Below are 10,228 nucleotides of genomic sequence, written 5' to 3' on the forward strand. Positions count from 1 at the left end.
CAGAGAGTGAAAACAACTGCCAGGTATAGCTACTTAATGTCTTCTAATTTCAACTTGATTAGAGATTTAAATCTAATCATTTTCAATCCCAAGAAGCCAAGAGAGAGAATATACAGAATTTTAACTAATGCAACTTACATGGAAAAAGTCCTGAGCTATTCCTCTGAACGTAACCTTGGCAAATATTAGCATACTATGAATACCAAGTCAAAAATCAATCCTATGGTACTGCACTCAGACAGAATAGAATTCATATAGATTTTTTTCATGAAGGTGTCTTCTCTAAGAGCAGGCGGCATGTTGTCTGAGACCCCCAATAAATTTTCCTAAGCAATTTTTAGATTTTCATTTCCATATACCATACACAATTTGAATACCTCTTAGCCTCAGCACTCTAAGGGCTGGCCCGAGTAAGTTGCCTTCATGAGCCAGGTGAAATGTAACACAGATTGCATTGATTTGAAACTTGCTCTTTTGCCTCCTGAATATTTTTCCTCACAACTTGTTTTATGGGAACCTGTTAGGCTACATCTACACTAGAGGGCTTTTTTGACAGACGTTTTGTCAAAAAACAAAACAAAACAAAACAAAAACCTGCAGAATGTCCACACTAAAAATGCATTCTCTCGGCATACTGTCAATAGAACTCCACACTTGTTAACAGCCTTCTGCTTTTTCCCCATGAGGCAAAACACCTTTCTCGACAAAATCTGTTGACAAAAAACCCATGTGGATGCTCTGCAGCAGGGGGCCTCTGACAGATAGGCTGCCGGGTCACTGGGCATGCCTGTCTGCTGTGCTTCTGGTCGGCCAGTCTGTCGACAGAGCAGATGGCCATTTCGATCTGTTTTTGCGTGTGGATGCACTCTGTCAACAGAATTTTTCTCTTCCGACAGTAATTTCTGTCAACAGATCACTGCAGTGTACATGTAGCCTTGTAGGAAAGAACTAACTTGTTCAATATATTTATTGTCCATAAAGCCTGCATTTTTTTTTTCAACTCAGCCTTTGACTAAAAATAGTTAGTTTTGGAGTAATTTATTCAGAGGCCTTCCAGTTGATCCCATACAATCAAACAACTTTAATAAACATTTCAATCCCATTGTTTTTGACAGAACAATGTTGTCTGCAGACAGAGTACTTCATGATGTTAGTGGGAAAATGCTTATCCCCCTTTTAATGCAAAAACAACATAATTTTAAATGAAAAAGAAAAAGGACTCATTTGTGAAGTAGGCCCACAATGTACAAGTACTGAAAGAGAGTGACTAGAAATCTTGATCAGGATTCAGTTCCTGGTGTTGCTACATGTTGGCTTGAGTAAATCACCTCTGTTTCTCTCTCACTGTAAAACAGTGAATATATCTAGTTGATTAAATTTCACCGTACCACATTCATATTTGAATTGAGTAAATTTGGAGAGAATGAACTAAAGTTCAGAGCATTAAATGATATTTTCATCTCGTCACAGCACATTTTATTTCATACCCCTTAGATTTGATACATACATCAAGATAGGATATCTCTGTAAAGCAACTTTCCCTGTAGTAAAGCTTGCTGATGCCAATAACTCATCCGTTGTTAAACAAGTTACTTTACTTAGGAGTACTCAGAGGGATGCATATGCCTACCTTTTTTTCACTAGACGAGTGAACTTACCTCCACTAATACAAACCTAACCCCCTTCCTGCCTCGCAGACCCAATTCGTCACAGCCTGAACCCCCTGCCGGCCATGCGGCCCCAACCCACTGCAACCTTCATACCCTGCCCGCCCCGCAGACCCAACCCATCCCAACCGTATCACCACACCAGCCCTGTGGCCCCAACCCATTGCAGCCTTAACGTCCCACCAGCTCCACAGACCCAATGTGCAGCATCTTTAACACTCCGCTGGCTCTGCAGGCCCAGCCTGCTGCAGCCTTATCACCCCACGAAAGCCCCAACCTGCCACCAGCCTTAACGCCACGAGCCTTAACGCCCCCCCCGCCCACCCCACAGACCCAACTTGCCACCAGGTTTTAACCCTCCCTCCTGCTCACGGCCCCAAACTGCCTCCATCCCTTTACCTTACCCAACACTGCCCCCTCATAACCCAAGATTCACTTACCTTTCAAAAGCAGTGCCGCATGCTGCCACTCCTTCATTGAGTTACAAGCACTTAGAATGCATTGGAGACTTTTATATGTATTTTAATGGTAATTTAGTGTCGCTCTTAGAGTTTTTGCTTACGAGCAGAAATTTGGGAACCAATTGTGCTGGTATAGTGAGGGATGAGAGTATTATCACTTAAGTTTCAGTCCTCATTAACCCTCAATCATGGGAGTTATGCCTTTTTAGTAGCAGTTTCTAAATTAACCATTAGAGGGGGCTATTGGCATAGCTAAGACTATCACCTGCTATAAGATGATAAAAGGAAATTTTACAGCTTCTTTGTCTTTGTTTCCTTGGAATTCTTTCCTTAGGATCTGTGATCCATTTGCTAATAATGAGATTACCAGTGCTTTGAAGATAGTGGACTTCTCTTACAGCCTAGATGTGAGGTTGCAGTCTAGAGTGAGTATACTCAACAGCTTCCCAATAGCTCAGACCCCCTACGGACAACAGATCCTAGCCAACTGCCCTCTTCCCTATAAGGTGAGTACATATTAACCCAGGGTAATTGCTATGAGTATCCCTTGACAAATGTCTTCCTTATCTAACAAAAGGAGATGGAGACTGAGGGGCGTTAATATTCTAAGATGAATTTTTCATTAGACATGTGGCCTGTTTTTATAGATCTTATCAAATTAAGCAACATCTTTCACAACTGTCGTAACACTTCAGCAAAAGCCCTTTTATTAGCTGCAGAAACTGGCATTGTTAATCTGGGGCAGTTGTGTACCTACATTTCTCTGATGGCTAGAGTTCATTACAAATGGCTAGACTGTTTCAATTTGAAATGCTAAACAAGGATTTTGCTGCCTATAGCAATTCACTTTTCTTTGCTTAGCTTAATTTAGCTTGCTGGAAAATCCTTACAAACATGGCAAGATAGGCTTAATGAGTATAGATGATGATGTAGGACATCTCTAGTGGCACTATTGTTATTAAAAATGCTTTTGTGCTATATTCAGTGGATGTGGAGGAATGGCGAAATGGCTGCAGAGATCAGCAGAAACAGTTTTCTAATATTGATTGTGGTTTCAGGTAGACTTGGTTGGTATTGCAGAAATAGTGCATTTGATGCTGTTTGGGAAGCATCTCCAGGTTTATCAAGAAGATTCCATCTGGAAAATCAGCCAGAATTTCTCCAAGTAAGTATTTCATCACAAATCTCTGGGTATGTAAAGACAGCCTTAGGTTTCTCCTCTGTATTGCGGCTTTTGTCAAAGGTGGAGCATTGAATTTATGCTGTCTGTTGGTAACTGGGTGGATTTATTGATGCTTTCTTGGACTCCCTCATACCTGTTTATACCCACTTACACTTTAGCCTCCCTCCCACATTAGTAACTCATTCACCAAGGAGCTGAAAGGGTGTGTGAATTAGAATGTGGGCTAATCTGTTACGTAATTTTATACCTCTTTTCTGCTCTCTTAATGAGTTACACTGTCTAGGACTTCCTCTGAGTCAGTATGCAAATTTGGAGCTGTGTAGTGGGGAATTATACATTAATAGGTGAGCATGATTCCTAGTTGTGCAATAAACTCTTTCATATTATTCGTATTGTTGTTCTATTATCTGGAACTCTCTAACTGGCATTTTAACTGTAAGTAGATTTTAGTTATGTTTGTCATAAGTACAGGATAGTAAAAGTAAACACAAATAAATACAGCAAGTGCAATGTAAGTTTACAGTGTACAATAGTGTTTGTAAATAAAGTACTCTCCATTCATTTTTGTTTGTTAATATCTGATCTTGGTTTTCTTTAATGTTATGCATTGATAGACATACCTCTCTATTGTCCAGATTATTTGAGTATCTGGTAACCTCCCTCTCCCAGAGCTGCTGGATATGAAAGAGTTTCCTGTAACTATTTAGGTTTCCAGCTTTTCCCACTTTGCCATGTGCTATGCTGTAGCATGAGCAGGGTGAAGAAGACTGATTTGGAGTCCTGAGATTGAGGGGTGAGGGGCAGATTATATAATGTAATTTAAGGATTGTAGCATAAGCAGACATACATGGGGCATAATTAAGATTGGATGGGCAGCTGTCCTTAGCACACATACCTGTTAAAATTCTTGCTACATGAAAGTTCTTTCCTCCCTGTAGCCTTGGAAAGGGGGCAGCATATGCTGAGTACTTCAGGGGAGTTCATAACTTTTTGAGCCAGCCATTCAGTCTTATGGGCATTGGAGCTAATTCCAGGCAGTCACTTCCAGTCTTCAGCATCAGCTATGGTTTGTTGCCTGGGTATTGTCTCTGAGTAGAGGTCTCAATGTTTTGAACCAAATTCCATGATGGTTTTCTTTAGTCTTCCATCTCATCCTTCTGCAATATGTTGTTCAGTGACTTGTCCTGCTTCTCCTATTTTGAGCCTGGTTACACTTAGAGTTGTTTCCCAGCCTGCAGTAATGTAATTTGTTACTCTTTGGCCTCCAACCTTTGGTGGAATTCAAATCCACTGGACCCTTCAAAGAATTAAAAGAATTAATTACCGCTGAGCCAGAGAGAGCGAGCCTCATGCACAGTCCACAGCTCACAATTAATCCTTTTTATTGCGATTTTCCTCGGAGGGGGGTGGGCGGGTATACCCAAAGTTTGGTTTCTATTTTTGTAGACCCACCAGTAAGAGTTCAGTTACCTTTTTCTCATCTCTGCTGCTTTAGAAATAAGAATTGGGCATAGGTGGGTGGAAAACTTAATGTTCGTACTTCCATTGCTTATACCTACTCGATGGCAAAACAATATTTTTGTAACTAAAATTAAAATTTAAATTGATTAATGTGTAAGTCTACCTTTTCCATAGATTCTACAATGGGGTGGGGAAACTTTTTTGGGTCGAGGGCCACTAACCTGTAGACAAATGAGCCAGGGGCCACAGAAGTGAGAAGCTAAATAAATAAACCAACAAAACCCACACTGATTTGGTCCCTGGCTATGGGTCTGGGCAGGAGAGAGGGTACAGGTGCAGGCTGGGAATTGTGGGGGGTTGGTGGTGGGTGATCTGGGTGGGGAGGGAGGTGGGGGTGAGTCTCGTTGAGAGGAAGGGTGCAGCAGGAGGGTTTGGAGTATGGGGTCTGGGGGAGAGGGGTCAGGGTGGGGTGAGGGGTGAGGAGCAGGGTGGGAGAGAGGATGGAAGGGTGAGGGTCTAGATGGAAGAGAGTACGGGAGATGTCTGGAGTCATGGGGTCTGGGCGACGGGTGCAACTTACCTTTGCAATTCCCCTGGCTGCACATGGCTCTGCAACCCCTCCCTCCTGCTCCAGTGCAGTACCCTCCGCTGCGCTGGTCAGAATTTTGGCCTATCAGAGCAGCAGTAGGAAGCCTACAGGCAGGCTGCTGAAGCCACTGCTGCTCCCCTTCCCTTCTCCTGGCTGGGGGAACAACAGCGAGTGGCAGTGAAGCCCAGAGCCGCTTCCCAGGCTCTGGTCTCTGGGCAGAGTACGCAGTCTGGATCTGGACTGCAGTTTGGCTTCTCTGGACCACAAGACTCTGAGCGAGAAACCCTCTACACTGTACAGGCCAGATGCCAGGGAGGGGAAGCCCTGAGCTTAGGAGTCTGGAGCTGGACTGCAGGCTGGGGTTTCCACACCCCTCTTCTAAGGTCTCCTCTGCAGATCTTGCTGAGAAGCAACTATCCATTTGGCATTCTTGGGTTTTTCCACTAAAATGGATTCAGAAAAGATTTTTTCTGCTGTACCTTGATTATGCCATTTTCAGAGCATCTTCAAAGACCATTCCAAAGATGACTAGAGGCAGCTATTCATACCAGTATACAATAATTTTTGGTGAACTGAGAGTTTCCTTCTCCTAATCTCATTCTCATGAGCATTATTTTAATGACTGTTCATGGAACTGAATTTTCCGAACTACACTGTTCTTTCTTCACCTGCCCACTTTTTCTGTTCTGAAAATACATCTCTGCTCATTACTTCAGTTATCTCGTGAGCTTCTGCATATGTTTACACAACTATGCGTAGACGCAGTATTGCCATGCTCGTTGGCATCTAGCCTATTGGTGCTGCAGTATCTGTTCATAGGTTGGGAGTTGCTTCTATTCACCTAGATTTTGTTTGAGATGGCTGTTTGGGAACATTGAAAAATCGGTCGTGAATCGTACTGCAGAAAATCATTTTTCATAACTCTGCATATAGTGGTTGGTCAATAGATTGATAAATTTGTTTTCATATATATTGTGTTTAGTGTTTTTCATATTGTACCCCAAAGCTATTTAATCTCCTCAGTGGCAATTTATTGCTCCAGTTTTCATAGGAGACTATTAATTGGGAATTATTCTCTGAAGAGAAGCATAATGGGGACCAATGGGTACAGCTTATCCATTCACTGATCCTTCAGTTGGAGATGAATTCACTTGAGTGTCTTATTTTCAGAAGGAAAAAGGACGTTACTCAGTGAATCATTGGTGCAGCTAACTGTTCTCTGCTGTCAGACATTCTGTCAGGCCGTTCAGGTGTTTGAGCTAACTAAATCTGACCTGCCATGAGAGACTTGTGGACTAGTAATCTGAGTTTAAGCATTGTTCATAGAAGATACATACAATGATCTTTTTATGAACCATACTACAGGCTGAACCTCTCTAGTCTGGCACTCTCATCTGGCGTCCTCCATGGCATGATCTTAATTAGCTGGGTTCCCCTTTGTCCCATAAAGTGCATTTACAGCCACGAGTCCTGGCTCTCAGTCATCTGTGCTGTTACTTATCTCTAACTTATCCCTAGATGTCTTCTAAGAGCCTAGTAAATGGTGCAAATGTTGGTTATGCTGCTGGACAACATTGACCTCGCATGATTTGGCAAATTCTCTGGGTTAGCACCAGTCCGGTCCCAAGGATGATAGACTAGAGCAGTTCAACCTGTAATATGATCATATATTTTTAAACATTGTATATTACCTTCAGGAGTGCAGCTCATGACATGCGAGGGAGGGAATCTGCAGTGAGTCTGGATACTATCTGTCAAAGACGACAGAACTCATCTTTTAGTATGTCCCACTCTTGCACAGTGAGTGCATGCATCTTTCTCTGATTATTTAGGCCATTCAACACATTCTGTGGCTTGACTGCTGTTGACTTTCCCACTGTAGGGATTCTTTTGTCCTCAGAAAGGATTACACAGAGGGGAAAAATTTTGATTTAGGAAACCTCGGCATAGGAATATTGGTTAGTCTTGAGTATCGTCCCATGTGCCTGTCCAAGCATGGGTCTGGAGCATTGTGGTAGTGATACTTGTAACTCTTGTGATGAAAGCTTAAGCTAGTGCTTTTATCAGCTTCATATGGCTTTTTGAGGAAGAAGAGATTATTAATTCTTTCCTGTCTGCCAAAGTTGCCATAAGTGGCTTTAGAACCTACTTGAGGAATAATTAGAGGATTGCTTTCTTGGAATAGTGCTCTGGGCATGTAAGAGTAGAAAATAAAAAGGGAAAATTACTTTCTGACAAAACAGCTTGTTGTGAATACTGTAACCTTGGCCTGGCAAGGTCCCAGAGTTGAGTTCCCTTTTAAAAATTTATGGGCAGAGCTATTTTGATTAAGAAAACTTTGGCTTGAATAAATGGGTGAGTGACTGACGGTAGATACCTTGAATTGATGGAGCTACTTTCTCAAAGTACAGAGATGCTTGGAATTCCAGGCCCCCACACAATTTAATCTTGGAGGAAAGATGAGGTTTAAACAATCTGAATTCTTGACTTACTGACTTAATTTGTTAAAGGTAGGAAAAGCTGGAATCTATTATTTTCCTGAAGTGTCTAGGTAATGAGTTATAGGCTTGAAATAATTTCTTGTAATCTTCAGGAATCCCTTGAGTTGACTGTTACCATAAAGGCAGAAGATTTTAGTATGTTAAAGTGCGTGCCGTTGGTTCTGTTTTTATTAAAAGCAGATTTCAATTGCATTGCTAGTTATGGGTTTGGATTTTGGAGCCCATGAATCTCACATAATTTTGTATGCCCTGTCCTACTTTCACATTCTGGGAAGCTGGAAATGTCCAGGATTATATTAGTAGTCACATAAACCTGTTAAATTGATCATTAGGATTGAACGTTTACCACTGATCTTTTTCTAAAGATCCCAAGTTATCTAATCGCCTCAGCCTTATCGTCTGGGCTAAATCTGCCCATAGACTGGGAGAGAGGGAGAGTTATTTTAGAAATCCACATATCGATTCATGGTTTTGTGGCGTAGTGCTGTCCAGATTCCTGCTCCTGATATGGCTGCTGCAAATTCTCTTCCAGCCAATGGTTGCAGATGAGCAAGGTAGAAATTACATTGGCAGTTTGAAGGAGATTGAAGGGAGAAATGCCTCATAGGAGGCAGTGTTGTTTAGTGCAGCAGTTATCAAGCCAGGGTCTGTAAATTGTTTGTGGATCCACAAGCTCTTACACCTTCATCACTCTGGTTCCACAGGGCTACAGCTGGGAGCCTAGACCTCCACTCAGCCACCAGCAAAGTGAGGGCCTCAATGGGAAAAAATACACTTCCTTACAAAACTAAGGAGCAAAGGATTCCTTTATTTGAATTACAGCTCTGATTCTGATCCTTCTTGTCTTTAGTCATGTCATTCACCCTTTTTGTTTTTAATATCTCAATTTCATATCTGAGTAAATTGACCCCCAAGGGACTTGACATCTGGTGTTTCAGAGACAATAGGCTGCATAGAATGCACACACATTGTTTTGTGAGATGGGTGGAATGGAGGCTTCCAGCAGCAGACAAGCTACTAGCTTATTTTGACAGTTGTCCCTTGCAAAGATCTCTTTTAGATGCTGATGATTCCACAGAGACCTAGCTGGACTCATGATTCTCCTGTAACTGAAAGCCGATGAATATTTTAAATACCTGCAGCTAGTTTTTCAGGAATCTGCCAAGTTTGGGGATGTGTCAAGGAGTTATCTTACTAACCTTTCCCAAAATCCTCAGATAAGCTATTAAAATGGTAAATAGATGTGATGGGGTAGGTGGTGGGGAAAGTGTTTTTATTGGAATGCATATTAATGCTCAGATTGGCTCTGTCTAGTTCCTTCACATAAGCAGCCCATTTGTGAAGGGATAAATGGTCTGCACAGACAAGGTTTGACAGCACCCCTTGCTTTTTCTGTACAATGCTCATCTGAAAGTAGAGCTGAATATTATGTTAGATTGTCATGGCTCTACAAGGCTTCCAGAGCTGATTTGAAGACGGAATCATGATAGAGCTGTCATGCGGGTGGATGCTGTTCTCATTGAAAACTGTTCTGTGTGTTTTTAGGGTTGTTGACAGTGATTTGTGGAATAAATTCTTTACGAGGATTCTGAATGCAGATGGCAAGTCCACAGTGCCTGTGCTGAGGGAACTAAGAGAGGAAATGAGTGGCATGTTTGACAGCTCTGTGCAAGAATGGTTTTGTGGTGCCTTAGCAAAATTGGGAGAAACTTTCAACATGGAGAACTTCCTCTGATCCCATGTAGAAGGGCAACTGGTTGCCACTTTTTATTCATCCCAGGGGGAATTTACTGTTAATACTAAATATGCAATATATCATCAGTGCTAAACATAGAAATTGGTTGCAACCATTTTCTCAGTACTTCATATAGAACTTGTTAAATGTGTTTTATTGTGAGTTAATGTCTAGATGTCTCTTAAAACTGGTGCATTAACTAGATATGTACAGATGATATTTTATCCATTTTCTTTTCCAAACTTTCAGTCAACCATTTTCATATGACTGTTAAGTGTATGTTTAATACCTGAAGCACCTCCATGAGTTCCTCCGCCTTTGTTCTGTCTTTGTTCTGTACAACTGCTGTTAATTGCTGTATAAGTAATAAATCTGTTTTTTGTAAGCAACTCTGTCTCATGAAATTTTACTGCCTGATGGCCTTCAAAAAACATTTAATTTGGTTACTGGAGTCATGAGGTCTGAGTGACAATTATGAATAACTGGTGGATTATTCATGGCTTTACTAGATGCGGGTGGCTTTCACAACCACCTAGGGATTTTTAACTAGAACAGATATCCCAGTCACAAACATTCATGAGTCATTTGGAGTGGAATGCATGGTTGAAGTTCCAACTGAGTAAGGTGTAGG

General features: G+C 41.6%; 1 protein-coding gene across 6 annotated transcripts in view; it reads left to right on the plus strand.

Moving 5' to 3' along the window:
• BUB1B (BUB1 mitotic checkpoint serine/threonine kinase B) overlaps positions 1–9,942 on the plus strand; it is a 223,788-nt gene extending 213,846 nt beyond the window's left edge. For 5 of the 6 annotated variants that reach the window (XM_074996970.1, XM_074996968.1, XM_074996972.1 and 2 more), the window contains 3 exons: positions 2,463–2,634; positions 3,187–3,293; positions 9,408–9,942. In XM_074996970.1, coding sequence (XP_074853071.1) covers positions 2,463–2,634; positions 3,187–3,293; positions 9,408–9,597 — 469 coding nt within the window. In that variant the 3' untranslated portion in view covers positions 9,598–9,942. The remainder of the gene's footprint in view (positions 1–2,462; positions 2,635–3,186; positions 3,294–9,407) is intronic. The other variant, XR_012645942.1, reaches the window with a different exon arrangement.
• The last annotated feature ends 286 nt before the right edge of the window (positions 9,943–10,228 follow it).

Source organism: Carettochelys insculpta, chromosome 6 (assembly GCF_033958435.1).
Source record: "Carettochelys insculpta isolate YL-2023 chromosome 6, ASM3395843v1, whole genome shotgun sequence".
Lineage (NCBI taxonomy): Eukaryota > Metazoa > Chordata > Testudines > Carettochelyidae > Carettochelys > Carettochelys insculpta.